At 40.6% G+C, this 16,462-nt stretch overlaps 2 protein-coding genes across 3 annotated transcripts in view; both read left to right on the top strand.

Annotated features, from left to right (window-relative positions):
• Positions 1-147: 147 nt before the first annotated feature.
• SEH1L (SEH1 like nucleoporin) lies at positions 148-12,575 on the top strand. Of its 2 annotated transcripts, none has more exons than XM_031588996.2 (9): positions 148-327; positions 1,926-1,976; positions 2,732-2,878; positions 4,276-4,487; positions 5,429-5,527; positions 6,903-7,043; positions 7,343-7,500; positions 8,169-8,319; positions 11,817-12,575. In XM_031588996.2, the coding sequence occupies exons 1-9, from the start codon at positions 217-219 to the stop codon at positions 12,004-12,006; spliced, it is 1,260 nt and encodes a 419-aa protein (XP_031444856.1). In that variant the 5' UTR covers positions 148-216; the 3' UTR covers positions 12,007-12,575. The 2 variants fall into 2 exon arrangements, with proteins under 2 accessions (XP_031444856.1, XP_031444857.1); XM_031588997.2 differs by having other exon boundaries at positions 10,178-11,959.
• A 2,574-nt stretch (positions 12,576-15,149) lies between these two features.
• Positions 15,150-16,462, top strand: part of CEP192 (centrosomal protein 192) — a 60,230-nt gene continuing 58,917 nt past the window's right edge. Inside the window, exon 1 of the mRNA XM_031588999.2 lies at positions 15,150-16,460. The gene's annotated coding sequence lies outside the window, so the exon portion shown is untranslated. The remainder of the gene's footprint in view (positions 16,461-16,462) is intronic.

Here is a 16,462-nt window from a genome sequence, read left to right as displayed (position 1 = left end):
ACCTGCCTTAAAAAGAGACGGAGAGGGGAACCCTTCCCAGCCACAGCCTACCCCCGGCTCAAACCGGGGACCTCCGTGCAACCGCCCTGCCTCGCCTCAGCTTTCCGAAAAGCACGGAGCCCCGCCGCAGCCCGCGCGGCGCCCCGCCTCCGGACGGCGGGCGGGCGTGGCCGAGCACGCGCAGCGGAGGGAGCGTGGCGGCCGGGCGGCGCCGCGATGTTCGTGGCGCGCAGCATCGCGGCGGATCACCGCGACCTCATCCACGATGTCTCCTTCGACTTCCACGGGCGGCGCATGGCCACCTGCTCCAGCGACCAGAGCGTCAAGGTGGGCGCGGCGCCAGGCGGGCCGGGCGGCCGCACGCGGCCTGCGAGCGGCGCGGCCATGGCGGGCAGGGCCCGGAACCGCGGAGCGCGAGTAGCCCGCGCGAGTCCCGGCTGCGGCACCGCCGTGCTGCGGGGATGGGTTCGCCTTGTGCGGCCTCGTGGGCCGCGGCTATGGCTCGGGCCGCTCCCGCGTGGGTACCGCGGGCCGTGCCTCCTTCTGGCCTCATCCGCCGCTGCCCCGCGGGCTCCTCCGTGGCCGCACGGGCAGATCTGCTCCACGCGGTGCTCGCAGGCTGCGATGGGACGGCCTGCTCCTTTGTGGGCCTCTCCTGGGATGCAGGGAGCTGCCGCTGTGTGCCTGCAGCTCCTCCCGCCCTTCTGCACTGACCTTAGTGCACGCGGAGCTGTTTCCTCACTTCTCTCACCCCTCTCTCTCCCAGCTGCTGTTCCATGGTGTTATTTCCCTTTCTAAAATCTGCTCTCCGAGAGCACGCCCAGCATCATTCAAGGCTCAGCTCTGGCAGCGGTGGGACCCAGTTGAAGCAGCTGGAGCTCTGAGCTGACGTGGGGCACAGCTGGGCTCTGCTCACAGAAGCTGCCCTGCAGCACCCCAGTCCCAGAACCCTGCCATGGGAATCCAGTACACAAGCAAACAACTTTTTCTCTCCGATCACATGTTAAGAAATGAACAAAACCAACAGCAACAGGAAAAAAGAAAAACCAACCCAGCTCCAAGGACTAAGGCAGCAGCCTTTGATCAGATCGAGTATGTAAAACTTGAAGCATAAAAAGAAAGACAGCAAGATTTAGGTAGGACTTAGAAACCACACCTTTAACAACATAATGTAGCTTTCCAGTTACAACAGTCCTTTATGAGATTCTTAAGAAGTTTCACAGCCATGTTATATTTGATGTATGTCCCACTCTCAGCAAATGGGCCCTGCAGAACAGCAGCTGCGGAGAAGTTGCAGCGTTTCATGGCTGATAAGATTCATGGCTTCCCTCACATCAGGCTGATAAATTGAGAGAATAGGAGGTTACGTTCCTTGTATGTGGTCCATAGATCAAGTTAGAAATATTAGAAGTGGAAATAAGATCTTTTACCCCACTTTGTAATGGTAGATTTGTTTGGTCTCCTGCCTTGCTCTGCCCTGCAGTCACACTTCACAATCTCTGTAGGTCCTCTCCAACAGAACTCTTCTATTCTGTCTGAGGTGACAGCCAGGAGCCACATCAGGGTTTGGGGACCACATCTGAGCTTGTACCATGGTGAAGACTGTGGGACTGCTGCAGTAAAACAAAGTGATTTGCTCCTGGGATATAATGTATTGAACACGGCCATAATCTGTTTCCTTGTGTGTAATATGTTGCTTACAAATGACAGACTTTGCATGATGGTGGATTTTGCAGGCATGTGCCTGTCCTCCGTATCTGTAAGAAGGATATTTTCAAAGTTAAGCATAGTACAGTACTGCACTAGGGAGATTTTTCCAGATGGAAACATTCAGTAGTGATTTTTTTCTTTAGTGGCTGTGTTTTTTGTTACTACCTGTTGCACTTATATACCAATTATATGATTGTCTTCTGATTTTTTAATAGGTCTGGGACAAAAGTGAAAATGGGGATTGGCATTGCACTGCAAGCTGGAAGGTTTGTATTATTAGTCATTACACAGTGATACTGTTATTTCTCTCTCTCTTTTTTTTTTTTTTTGTAGAGATATATTTTCACACAGTAGTAGTGTGTGCTTGAGGAGTTGGAAAACAGTACTTTTGCTTTTAATTGAATATTTCCTTGTTTGTATTTTCTTGGCTGTGGGGAGAAAAAGGAATAGGCATGGCTGTACAACATTGTAACTGACCTCTGTGTTTTTTGCCCATAACCTTTCTGAGAACTATATATATGGAGACTGTAGTTCATCAAAGTAATTAACTAGTGCATTCAGCGTCTGACTTATCCTGGAGCTTGTATATAACAGGACCATGGTACAGTAATCCCTATAAAAGGGAGTGCAAGTGAAGCTTTTATATTCCCTTTCTCTAGCAAAAGCAGTGTTCAGTGACCAGGTATGAAAGAGGAGTTTGTTGTGAAGAAGGAAAAGCTAAGTAATGCTCTACACATGCTCTGGAAAAGTACAGACAAGCTAGAAATGGGCATGGTGATGGTTGAAAATGTAAAAGAAGGCTGTATCTCCTGTCAAGACAGAATCTTAGTTGGCAGCTATGCTTTTTGGAACTTAGAATTTTAAAGCAGTAATGAATAATACCTAGAAATGCTAGGTATGCTACTTTAGACTTCTTACTTCTGTTTTACAGCAGGAAGTCACAAAAGTGCATGGAAAACCCTTCATGCTCACTTGGAGTAATGTGTTTCTCTGAACTGTCGCACTTTGTGTTATCTTGCAGACGCACAGCGGCTCTGTGTGGCGTGTGACATGGGCCCATCCTGAGTTTGGGCAGGTCCTGGCCTCCTGCTCTTTTGATAGAACAGCAGCTGTGTGGGAAGAAATAGTGGGAGAATCCAATGATAAACTCCGAGGCCAGAGTCACTGGGTAAGATTTTAACATATTAACGTAAAACATAAAACTAAATTTATATTTTAGTTTTTACATGTGCCTGGAAAAACAGGTTTGCTGTGCCTCGTTGATTTGTTTGCTTATTGTATTACAGCTGAAGCTGTAAACTGTTTGAACTCCAGAATTACACAGAAGACTGAACATTAAGTTGTTGTAAATACCATGTACTGGACATCTGAGTTTGCAACATATTTGCTATTCCTGAAACAGAATGCACAAAATTTTCTTCTCTAATGTGAAGTGTCCTTGACTTTATTGTGTTTTGTTAATTTGTGGCAATGTTCCAATATAGGAGTACTTTCAAGACATTTGGACAGACAGCTAAATGGCAACATTCAGGCCAGTTAAGTGTCATTTAACATTGGTATTTTTAGATGTTCCTCTGCAAACCTGAATCCCATACACGATAGAACTGAAGTTGTAGGTATTTTATTCTTTATTCATCTGACACCATCTTGTGCCATTCTTTTTCCTCTATGAAACAGTAGCTCAGGTTTGGAGAATAAACCATTTTGCTCAGAAGTAGATTTTCTGGATAGCATTTCACAGAGGGAATTTCTATATCTAAACAGACTTTTTTTTGCAGACACTCGATCTTATAGATCTCAGTATACTGTTCCACCAGGACTATATTCTGCCTTCAGTAATCTGCAATTTTCTAATTTCCACTGAAGCTTTCTAATGTTAAAGTGTGTAGCTGGCCAGAGTTGGGTTGTTGGAACCTGTGGCACCCAGCAGGGTATGGAAGCTGACTTCATGTGCAGGAGGCTGTACTGATCTGTAGTTTTCAGGTCAAACTCATGCTTTCTTGACAGGAAAAGAGAAAGCTTAGAACAAAATTTACTTCTTTTGTCCTTTTTTACTCTAGATAATTTTCCTATCAAATGTCTGCTGTATTCTCCCATTCCCTTCTCAGAAGTGCTTGATCAGACACTTCTGTTGGGAAACACTTCATGGTCAACTTCAGTAGCACTGAGATTAGAAAGCAGTGTTGTTAGGGACCACAGTTGATACTGTCAGTGTTAGGTATGGAGAGGACACGTTCAAACTGCCTGTTGCCGATACATTTGTACTTTATGCTTGTGTTCCTTTTTTGTTTTTTTCTCTGAAGTTTAATTTAAATAACTTCCATTGCTCTCAGAACTTTGATATCACAGTGCATGTCCCTGCTTCAAATGGCACCAGTACAGTAACCTGTCCTTTTCCCTATTAAGTCAGTATATAAAGTTATTCTGGTTCTGGATGGAAGAAATAAACGATGGTATGAAGTGGTGTTGTCAGACTTTCACTTCTGGGCAAGGGGAAAAAAGTCAACAAATTAGGAAATGCATTTTTGATGGAGACTTCCAAGAATTTCTGCCTTTCTTTTGCAGGTAAAGAGGACCACTCTTGTAGACAGTAGGACATCTGTTACAGATGTGAAGTTTGCTCCCAAACACATGGGTCTTATGTTAGCAACTTGCTCAGCAGATGGAGTTGTAAGGATTTATGAAGCCCCAGATGTGATGAATCTCAGTCAGTGGTCACTGCAGCATGAAATCTCATGTAAGCTAAGCTGTAGTTGCATTTCGTGGAATCCTTCAAGGTACGTTAATAAAACTATAGGTGTTGCTTTATGACTGTAAGCAGAAGATCTGAAGAGTTAGTTCTGGAAGTGTTACAGAATGTCCTTTGTCCCATGAGCTTGTATTCCCAAACTTAATTGCAAGCAGTAATTAACAAGCTGTAATGTGTTTTTTTTTTAATCCCACAAAACTTACCTGAGAGTTTTCTAAGGAAAAGTGTTTACAAAGAGACCGTTCCCATGTCTTTGCTTCAGGAAGTTGCTACAACAGATAATAATTTGGACAACTCTAACAAGGACTTGCACCCTTGGCAGCACTAGGAACCACAGGCTTTGCTAACACAAAGTCTAAGGGTTGTACTGTTCCTTTAGTTGTGTCTTCAGAGGCTCAGTGATGTATTTAACCTACTTGGACAGAAAGAGAGCAGAGGAATGGTATGGTTGGGTTATCCCCACCCTGAAGAATACATAAGTAATCTGTCCCAAAGGTTCAGAGTACAGGCTTTATCTCTACATCACCCTAGGAAGTTGTGTTAAAAGTTGATTTAAGAACTAGTACTCATATGTTTACTTTTTGTAATTGGTTTTCCAAAACCTGAATGAAATCCCCCTAAATCAGTCACTGAGAGTGCTGCATTGGATGCAGACCATATTCCTTAGATGGTGCCATATTCCTTAGAGCGAATACTTCACTGCAAATGCATATATGAATTTAATCCTGATGTCTGGGAGCATGTGTCATCCTGAACTAATTGCCAAATTGTATTCCTTAGTGTTTTATCTTTATTTGCTGTGTAAAGTACACATTCAAGACAACAGAATTGAGGTAGTACTGATAACTATGAATAATACTTTGTATTTCTTTCTAGGCAATCTTTTTGTTTTATCTACAGATGTTTCTTAAATTTTGGAGATGGCTTGTGAAATAATTATTAACAGAATGCACATCTTTTTACTTCCAGTTCCAGAGCACATTCTCCAATGATAGCTGTAGGAAGTGATGACAACAGTCCAAATATATTGGCTAAAGTTCAAATTTATGAATACAATGAGAATACCAGGTACGCTAAAAAACAACATATGTGGGATCTTAGAATAGCTTGTAATGTCTGGCCTTCTGTTTCATTCCTGTTGTTGCTCATGGGGAGGAGTGGGAAATAATAATACTCCTCACTTTTGTCTGTAAGACTTTGGATGGAAGAGGCACCTCAGAATGCTAACAGATAAAGAAAATGACAGATTTTTATAATTTTGTTTTATTTCAACACAGAAATTCCAGTATTCCTGCTGGAATTTTAAAGGGAGAGTTGCTTTTATGCTTCTGCAAATTTTTGTGCTTAGTTTTGCACAAGGAATCAGTAGGACCAAAGTTAGAAGTTTGAATTATGCTGAACTAGAAACTGTTTTGTTCAAGGTAACAAAAATGGTTCTAAGATCATATTTATAATGGCAGAAAGTCCTGTGAGTTACTAGCAGTCAGTAGCAGTTGGGAGTTAAGGATTCGGAACCAGAAAATGCATGCAGAACTACTTACAATCTGTCATCCACTAATTGAGTTTCATTCAGTATGACTACCACGTGAATGGTTCCAGGATGTTTTGTGAGCTTATGCCTGGCTTCAGACTATATTCTGTGTGCATTAACAATACAGAAAGTTTGTTGCAACTTACCTTGTGGTAAATAAGAAAATGAAATATATTGCTGTACAGCAAAGGAGGCACATAGTAGTCTGCTTACAAGCACAAGCTATTTAGTAAGTTACTGGAGTAGAAATTCCTCTTCAGATTTGTGAATGAAAGAATTTTTTAAAGTTTTCTTCTATCTGTTGACAGAAATTTCTTTGTACTGGAATCTGTGCTTTGTTCTATGATTTAGTATTACAATCAGAAAGATTAACACAGTGGAAGTGGGATACAGGAGTGTAATAACAAAGGAACCAGTGTGGATAGGATGGTATTTCAAAGGAAAAGTAAAGGTGCTCACCTGCCTCTGAAGATCTAGGAGAGACTCCACAAGGAAGAGATCTCCAACCAGAGATCCTTCCCTAGTGGTAGTCAGCCCTTAAATGAGGTCTAAGAGAGGTGCAGCCAGGCTCCACCCCTTTCAGTCACACAACTGAATTGCTTTCACCTGTGCTCCCAGGGTTGACCCAGTCCTTTCCCCATGTGATCATTCAGTGGTTCAGGCTATGACTTAACAGTTCCCATACATTTAGTGTTATGATACTAGTAGTTAATGTATCTGATGTATTCACTTTCTGAAGAAATTAGCTTGTAATTATTACTTAGAATGTAATTTATGTTAAAATAATTACAGCTTTACATCATCATGTATCCTAACTAACCCCCTTTTCCCTGTTCTGTTATGTTTGCTTTACATAATTAGTGACCCTGGCAATTTTAGTGGCACTAATGGTTAATTTTTCATGCCCTACAGGAAATACGCAAAAGCAGAAGCTCTGATGACAGTCACAGATCCTGTGCACGATATTGCATTTGCTCCAAATCTGGGAAGATCCTTTCACATCTTAGCTGTAGCAACCAAAGATGTACGAATTTTCACACTAAAACCTCTAAGGTGAGCTTAAAAGCAGGACTGGAGCATAGTTCAGTATGATACAGTACATACTGTAGAGTCTTTCTTAGTAGTATCTGAGATGCAAAGGATGTAATTCGATTTATTTAGCAGCCTGTTTTTTTTAAGATGACAAGATTGTGAGCAAAATGTCAGTTCTGTCTGAATACCTCTTAATACTTCTGATCTATTATACAGCTGCTAAGTACATTTCTGGAAGGATATAGGCCTCTTTTTGCCATTGTGTTCAAGCCAGAACTTCGAGCAATTGTGTGCAAAACTGTCACGTCTCTCTTTAACAGGAAAGAATTGACTTCATCTGGAGGATTAACAAAATTTGAAATTCATATTGTGGCTCAGTTTGACAATCACAATTCCCAGGTGTGGCGAGTCAGCTGGAATATCACGGGCACAGTGCTGGCCTCCTCTGGTGATGATGGCTGTGTTAGGCTTTGGAAGGGTAAGAACTCTGCGGGTCTTCTCCTTGAAGTGCATCAGCTTTGTGGATTCGAGGAAGTATTTTTGGAGTAAAAGCTTTTCAGATCAGTGGATGATAGGTTTTTGCACTGACATGTCAGAAGAAAGGAAATAAGGTGCTGGAACATGGGAATGATTTAAGTTTCTGTGAATAGTTGTTACTGCACTATATCTGGTAATCTCAAATTGTTTTACCAGATCACAGCTATGTAAAATTGTCACTTGTAACTTGTATTGAGTTGTTGTCTTTGCCTGCTGCCAAACCCAGAAGAACTGTATTCTGTTAAAACAGTACTCAGACAATCTGTCTTTTTTTTTCTCCCTGAGCGTTTTCATATTTCTGTTTAAATTTCAAGAAGTGACAACAAAACTCAGTGGCAGTTTCCTCGTCCATTCTCAGTAGTTTCTCAGCTTTTTATTAAGGACAAAGCAAACTTATTCTTACAGCAGGACAAAATAGAGGTTTAAATAATGAATAGGCAGAGAATGCCAAGCAGCTAAAGGACCAGATACTCAACTACTCAGAATATGTTGTTGATGCTGAAGTGTAGTTCTAATTCACACCAGCTGCCAGCAGTTGAAATATCATGATTGTACCAAAGCTGAGTTTCAGAGTCCAAACTAACAGTTTCTATCTGCATACATTTGCAGCTAATTACATGGACAACTGGAAGTGCACTGGTATACTGAAAGGTAACGGGAGTCCAGTCAATGGTAGTTCCCAGCAGGGAATTTTTAACGCCTCTCTAGGTTCAGCCAATACAAGCCTACAGAATTCACTAAATGGATCATCTGCCAGCAGGTAGGCTAACTGGTAAAGAAACTAGATCTCAGCAAATACTTTCTTCTCTGAATCTTCTTGATTCTTCATTTCACTTAGTTTTCGTGTCTTGTATTCTTTTAAAGTGTGGTGTCATTTATTGCACGAATACTACTGCAAGCTATTCTGGCCTTGCTCTGTGTTTGTGTCTGTTACACTAGTAGTAAGAGGAATTACCTTGTATAAATAAGCAATGGTAGCAGTGGTTTTCACTTTTAGTCTTTTCGCTTTCTTAAAAAATCTTTCCTGAAGTAGTTTTGAACCAGGTGAAACTTGAAACTTTGTAACTGCCATTTAGATGCACTTATAAAAGTTAAGCAAAAATACCAGCAACAAATTCTGTTTTTGACTGGGATAATGTAGCAGAACGGAAGGAGGAAAAGACACTTTATAGCATAGGACTTCAACAATCATAGGCTGCTGTTTGTTTATTTTACTTGCATTTTTGCAGGTGTAACATCATTTGAGTAAAAATTTTGGGTTTTCTTAATCTTCCTTATTCAAATGGAATTCTTACTGCTTTCTATGTTGTTTTTATTCTTTAATAATTGCTACTAAATAGGTAAATTAAACTGCCTTAACCCAAACCAGTTTTTAATTTGTGTACACTAAACTCTAGAAATTACTGGGTCCTACAGTTGTAAGATGAAGTGAGTACAGTGCTTTACAGGATGTGTGCTGTATAAGGACTTGGTATGACCAAGTTCCACAGCAGAAAGTTCCGGGCTATTTAGCTACTTTTATTTGTTTTTCCCCAGATGCTTTCATTTCCATCCATGTACAGCTACCAATACAAATATTTTTCTTTTAATTTAAAATGCTCACCTGTAAAGTACTAGAATAGGTTTTGGAGTGTTGCTGTTCCCCCTTCTACCATCCCTGGGCAGTTCTGGCAGTTCAGAATGGCAGTTCTGGCTTCCAAATCCGTAGCTTCATTGAAGAGAGAAGGGCATTCACATTTCCTCACAAGATAAATGGAAAGCATGAGGTGGTTATGGGACAAGCCTTCAGAAAGAAAGGAAGCCAAAATTATATTGGTCGTCTGGTTCCAATTGCTACTTATTGTGTAGCAAAAAAAGCTGGAATTATTCCCATCTTGGACATGGGATATCGAAAGCTATGTAGCTGTAAGTGGTTTGGACTCCTGCAGGAAGGAGATACAGGCCTCTTCAGTATGGGGCGTGGATCCATAATCTCCCTATCTAAGCCGTACTGCCAGAAAGACACCCGTACACCACCTCAGTGGTGGTGGTTCTCTCCTTTATGTTGGTAGGAAGCCACCATGAAACTGAAACTTGTACTGTTATTTTAGACTTCCTCCGTTGCTCTGTGTTTTGAAAGTTAGATATTGGGATTCGCTTTTGGTTACAGAATTAAGTCTGTGGCTGTGGAATTTAAGAATATGTCCTAGGATGGGACATATTCATACTAAGGTGCACTTAACGCGTTTTCTGTTTTAATCATGTTGGCATGAACTGCAAAAATGTAGTTGCTAACTTTTTTTTTTAGCCATTAACATTTATAAATAAGATTTATTTACTGACATTTGACTAAATTGGTATGCTACACAATCTACTTTGTCTGTAACCACAAACATGATGTTTTGGTGTTCATATGTTTAAACACATGAGATAGCTAAGGCGTAGGTACATCTGGATCTCTGGAAAACTGTTAAAACATGGTCACTAAAGTGGGTTCTCAGCCAAAATAGTTTTTAAATGGATGATACAGATTGTTGGAAAGGAGTTGCAGGGTGATATTGTTATGCTGATATAATTATATATGTCTGGATTTGTGATACAATTTCCCTTCTCCATCTGTATTATGTCCTTTTTAACAGAAAGCAGAGCTGATACCAAGCTAACTGGAGTAACTTTGATGTTTTGCTGCTTGTTGCATGCACACAGGAATGGAAAATGAACTCCTTTTTCCCCTCCCCAACGCCGTTTGACCTCTCCCAAGACACCAGCAGCCTGCTAACTACTAAACGCTATTCAAAAAACCTTTTTAAACCACGTTGTGTACTTTTTTTTGTACTAGGCCGCACAGTTTGATACTGTTGAAACTCCTGATAGAAAAATACTAGGAGAGGCTTTTTGTTTAAAAAAAGAAAAAATCAAAAGAAAAAAAAAAACTTCCATGAGAACAGTTTCTTAAAATTACTTGTCAAATGAGCTAGTTCTTGAGTAAAAATGAAAATCTTGTCCTTGGTTGGGATGGGAGGAGGGAAGTGACCATTAAAGTAACTTTCATTAAAACTGTTTTGATAACTGCTGTGTTTTACATTTCATAGTGTTTAACACTTGACTGAGATTCCTTAACATCACAAGTTTGTAACTGCTTTGTAATATATGCAACTGTTAGTTTTAAAGGAAAAAGAAAACTATGTTTTGACAATTGTACAGATGGTAGCTTTTGGTAGTTCGGCATTTCTTCATTTATAACTTAGTATGACTTAAAATATGTGTTTTGTAAGTACTGTCAAGTTTTCTTCATCCTGACTGGGACGCATACTTTTTCTGATGTGTTTGTATGTTCCTATGGCAATGATTCCATGCGTAACTAAAATTCTGAGCGTACTGTCCTAAATAATGCAAACGTTTGAGCCATATGAAAGTTGAAACCAAAATGCAGCATGTTGTGGATTGTCCGTAATTTCATAAGTGTACAGCTGTTCTTTTAGGCAAGTCCACAGAACTGTAAACAATATAGACAACACCTGTAGGTATCTAATGTAGTTATACTAAAACACACAAATATTACGGGTAAGTTCTAATAAAAATGGCAGAAAAATGACAAGAAGTGCTGTCATTCTGAGTTCTGAATTCACCAGGAAGCTGAAATTGATCCTGAGTATTTTGCAGAAATACTAAATAGACACAAAGATTGTACTTCGCTGAAAGCAGTTATCTTCTGTAAATGTATACTATTAAATTTAAACTATTGTAAAAGCTATACAATGTTTTTATGTCTATTCTGGAAGTCCCATGAAGCTCATCTGAGTTAGATGCATATGCAGAAAATGTACTTAAATGATTTTTAATGTATAACTTGTGTTGCAAATGGAGTGTTACTAAAAGCTGTTAACGGATCACAGGAATTCTGGGAGAGTGAAAGCATGTTCATAGCTGTGTTATGAAATTCTTTTGATTTCCAAAGCAGTTTATTCATTCTGCAAGATGGGTACTAGAATTATTATTACAGTATTCTTTCTATGAGTTTCAGGGGAAAACTTTTTTTCCTTAAAGGACAGTTTCCAGATTTGTCTTGTTTTGAATTACAAGCCTTGATTTCTGCTATTATGTTCTATTGGTTTTGGCATGGATATACTAAAGCTTTTTTTTTGTTTTGTTTTCCAGCATGTCTTTTCTCCCCTTTGGTTCTCCTTGTATTTACTGCCTTTCTCTTTTTTCTTGTTTTTTTGTTTTGTTTTGTTTTGTTTTTGTTTTGGTGTTTTGTTCCTGTCTTAATTGTTTCAGGTATTTCTTTCCCCCTCTGGATTCCCCACGGGCTGGATCGAGATGGTCCAGTCATGCCCAGCTCCTTCCTCCTCCTCCTCTGATAGAGCACTCTTGCGATGCTGACACTGCCAACCTCCAGTATCCTCACCCTCGCAGACGATGTGTATCTCGGCCTCTTAATCTATTACCTGAGAATGAAGGGGTTTAACATGTTACTTTGAATAAATGTTAAAGGGCCTTATACTGATGTTTGTGAATGCTTCCATTTCTGGCTGCTTTTGTGTTCCTTCTCTCCTACAGAAGATTTAAAAAATTTGGGGTCTTCATGCATGTTTTGCAAAACAAACTGCAATATTTGGAACAGTCATTTGTGTGCGTCAAAGGAACATGTTAATCTGTAGGCTTTCAACCGTGACAACAAATGCAAACATGAACCACGAGCTGCTAACTGAGTGGCCAACTTCAAAGTGCCTGCCCTGTTTTTTTTTGGTTTTTTTTTTCTTTTCTTTTTGGAATCAGTTTATCGTGGTCTTGATTTTTTTCTTTCATATATTGCACTGAGAAATGTGAAATGTATTCTCAAAATTAAACATACCTTCAAGAAGTGGTTGAATAACTAAAGGATGATGTTTGATCAACTAGTAAAAGAAACCATTCCTGTGTATACTGCAGCAAAATGCAATTTGGAGAGTTGGATTACTTTAAAAAAATTTCCATCTTACTGTATAAATATTTAAATTTTATAATTGTGGTTGACTAATAAACTTATTTTAAAAGGTGCATTAGTATGTCTTTTCTTGTAATGGTGTGGAGTTGTTTTGTAATCAGTGAGATTTTGGATTCAGATGTCTGTTCTCCTATATTTGGGTCTAAGAAGCCTTGCCTTTCTGGTTATGCAGTTGGATATTATGTTCTTCTACTGCACACTGTACTCATTGACATTTCTTATGGATGTGTTGGGCGTCTAGAGACTGTTGCAGTTGTCAGATTTCAATTCCAACAGCCTCAGATTTGCAAGGATTGAGTAGTTCACATAGGGCACTGAAGAAACAGTTATGACTTAAAAGCTTCCTTTTTGATGGGTCAGCACAGGAATAGCATGGCTGTGGCTCAGCATGCTGGCATTGACTCAGGGCTAGCTGGTGTGAGGCAGCAGGAGGATAAAGCAGGACCATTACTGCATGGAATTTCTATGGAGTAGCATTACTGTACAGGGTGACGTGGAGCTGGTTCAGCAGATTGTATGGGGAGGAAGGATAAATGGGCTCTGTGCCACACAAACCTAAAGTATCAGTGTATTTCCTGACAGCTCTTGCTCTTGATATTGCCACATGCTTCAGAATGGGCTTTTGCGACTCTCCAGGCTAAATCACTAGCATCAGGTAACAAGAGGGTAACCTGCATTCTTCAGAAGTATTCTAAAAGCTATGTTTACTCATAAAACCTTCAAATATTTTGCTCAGATCCATCACATTTGTTTCTTGATCGTCTCTGATGAGTCTAATTTTAATTTACTAAAAGCTGTAAGGGGTAGCTATGCCGTGAAGGAGTGCTTGCTGACAGAGCACAGGGATTGGGTGCCAAGAGGTTTCAGCTAGCAGGAATAGAACTGTGGAAAAAAGAAGAGGTTTAATAAAATCCTTTTTATCAAGAAGTTCTGTTTTGTTTTTTTTTTTCCTTGAAACCATGCTGTACTTTGCATGGTAAACAACAGAAATGTTATGTGATTGAAAATAAGATGAAAATTGAGATATTAAATAATAACATTCCTCTGTATAGGAATGAGCTTTATGAGTTAAAAACAAACTCTTACGCTGGACTGGAATTAATTCCTAAAACATAAGAACATTCTGGACATGCAAACAGCAAAATATACTTTTGAAGGTTTAAGCCATTTGCAGAATTTCTCTTGCCCCTTTAAAAAATCACATCCTTCAATACAGCAATTAGTCTGTTCTTTACTGCTTTTCTTATTGTATCAAAGAAAACCAATGCTCCTTCCTATGCAACCATCAATAAAAATAAGGTTGCATTGTCTGTATCTTTTTTTATAACTGATTCAAGATGGCAATGGGAGCAGCTTTAAAGGCAAGCTGGCTGCAATGAGAAAATGTTGACAGAAAACACTGACAGAAGAAAATGCCTGCTGGCCTGGGAACCAGGCCTAAGAACCAGAAGCATCCTAAAGAAATGCATCTGAGTTCTTGGAAGATCTCGAGCACTGTAGACATCCTGGAGATACCCTCCATAAGGACAAAATCAAGGAACTGTAAAAGCAACACCCAGAGAAAGTAGGAAGTGGCACTTTTAGCTGAAAGAACAGAAGAATAGCCTGGGAAAAAATTTTTGTCTGCACAGTAAATGTGGCAGAGCCCTAGCTGTCTCAGGTGAAAAATAGAAATTAGCAGCATCTGTTGGCTGTGCCAAGTAATGATGTCCTACAGCCTCTCATGTCTTTGTGCTAATGACTTGTTTTCTATCCTAAATGAAGCTTCTCTTTTCTCTCTGGGGATTTTCCATGCATAGGCTTTTCCTACGGGACTTCCTAAACAAACTGGATTTTCACCAGGGATGCCTGGCTGACTATAAGCTGGCTCCATGGTCTATGATGTGAATGGTCTTTGAAGTGAGACAATTGTGTACTGGCACCACACCTGAGATTGGCTTGGGGAGTACTGTTGGGACATTTTGTATATTAATGAATGTGTATATTTGTAGTAACTTGTAAGATTTAATAATATATATGATATATATTTATATATAAATATATATATGATATATATATATCATATATATATATATATATAAATATATATCATATATGCCCATATATATATTTAATAATATATATGATATATAGGCTTGCTGATATTCCTGATGGCTGCTATACAATTAATGTATATGTGCTTAATTTTCTGGTAATTTTTAATAGCTTGATAAATTATTAATTATATGTATACTTGCTAGTGGTGATTTGTTTATATGTATAAAGAAAAAAAAAAAAAAAAGGAATTAAAGTCCTTGTGCATTATGGAATTCCACAAACCTACTGTGAAGACACCCATACACCCACAGGCTGGGTAACCCTTTAGTTCATGACACATGGCCACATTATTTTCCTGTGCTGAATATGTTTTATTGTTAGATATCCTGACTAATTGCAGTCACTCTGCTCAGTGATGGGAAAACGTTGTTCACATTTTCAGTGCAAATGAATCATGTTTCCACTGGCCTGGCCAAGTACTTTGACTTCAGCAGCTGAACTCTATCTGTTCTGTGGCTGACACCTTTCAGTTGCCTGCCATTTTGCACAGAAAATGGAATAGTAGAACTCCCAAGACGGAGACCCTTACCCTGCATGTTTTCTGCCTGCTAGCAGCACAGTTCAGCCCGAACTTCAGGGCTGTAAGTTTTAGGGCTTTGCTGCTTTAACATAGTAGCCTGGAAGTGTTTCTTCTATTGCCTGTCATTGTTTTGATTGTTCTGAACTTATCTGGACACAGTATGAAATCCTGACTCTGCTGTGTGTGTGGTTATCCAGAGCACAAGTCTTATGGGGAGCGGCTGAGGGAACTGAGACTGTTCAGACTGGAGAAGAGGAGGCTCAGTGGAGACCTTATTGCTCTCTACAGAGAGAAGGGTGAGGTGAGGTGAGGGTTGGGCTCTTCACCCAGGTAGCAGTGATAGGACGAGAGGGAACAGATTTAAGTTGTGTGAGGGAAGATTTAGGTTGGATATTAAGAAAAAATCTGCCCAGAAAGAGTGGTGAGGCAGTGGCACAGACTGCCCAGGGAGGTGGTGGAGTCACTGTCCCTGGAGGTGTTCAAGAACCGTGTGGATGTGGCACTGATGGACATGGTCAGTGGGCATGGTGTGATGGGCTGATGGCTGTACTAGATGGTCTTAGTGGTCTTTTCCAACCTTGATTCCATGAGTCTATTATATGGCTCTGTGGTTCTATTTTCAGAAGATTGGAGAACATTTTGGGTACATATATGTACCTTTAAGTACTGAATGGCTAGAAAATGTGAAACTACTCCAGTAATTTAACACATGGGAGATGAGCTGTTGTCACATATAAATTTTTCCAGTTCTTTGGTAACCTTAATTCTATGATTTCAGTCTCATTTTATTGTTTCTGCAATCCCCAGACCAGGAATATAACTGCAGGATAAGTGCATTGTAAGACCTGGAACGACAGCAGCACTCTCCTGACAGCGATTTGTGTGGAGAACAGGGCCTTCTCACCCTCTGCTTACAAAACAACGTGGCTTTTATGCTTCAAAACTGAAATCAGACCTTCCATGGACTGTATGGAATCAACCTCAGTAAGATAAAGCGTCTCACGTAGCAACAGTACGGCAGGAGTACATCGCTATGGCAGACGTTACAACAGCCCCGCACGGCCCTCGCTGCGAGAGCAACACCCGCGCCTCCCGCCTAACGGCCGCCGCGGGCACGGCCGCGCCGCAATCCCCTCGCCCAATCAGCGCTCCCCGCTCCAACCTTCTACTTTCTGGAGTGCCCCGACCGCCAATCGCCGTCTCTCACTGCTGCTCGCCCCGCCCTCCTCCGTCTATTGGCTGGCGGCGGGGCGGGGCGAAGCGCGCGCGCGGGCTTCCCGCCAGGGGCAGCGGGGGTGTCGGTGCCGCCGCGCTCCGGGT

This window comes from Phasianus colchicus, chromosome 3 (assembly GCF_987193195.1).
Source record: "Phasianus colchicus chromosome 3, bPhaCol1.hap1.1, whole genome shotgun sequence".
In the NCBI taxonomy this organism is placed as follows: domain Eukaryota; kingdom Metazoa; phylum Chordata; class Aves; order Galliformes; family Phasianidae; genus Phasianus; species Phasianus colchicus.
The sequence above is the reverse complement of the archived record's forward strand: the minus strand, read 5'-3'. Positions and strand labels throughout refer to the sequence as shown.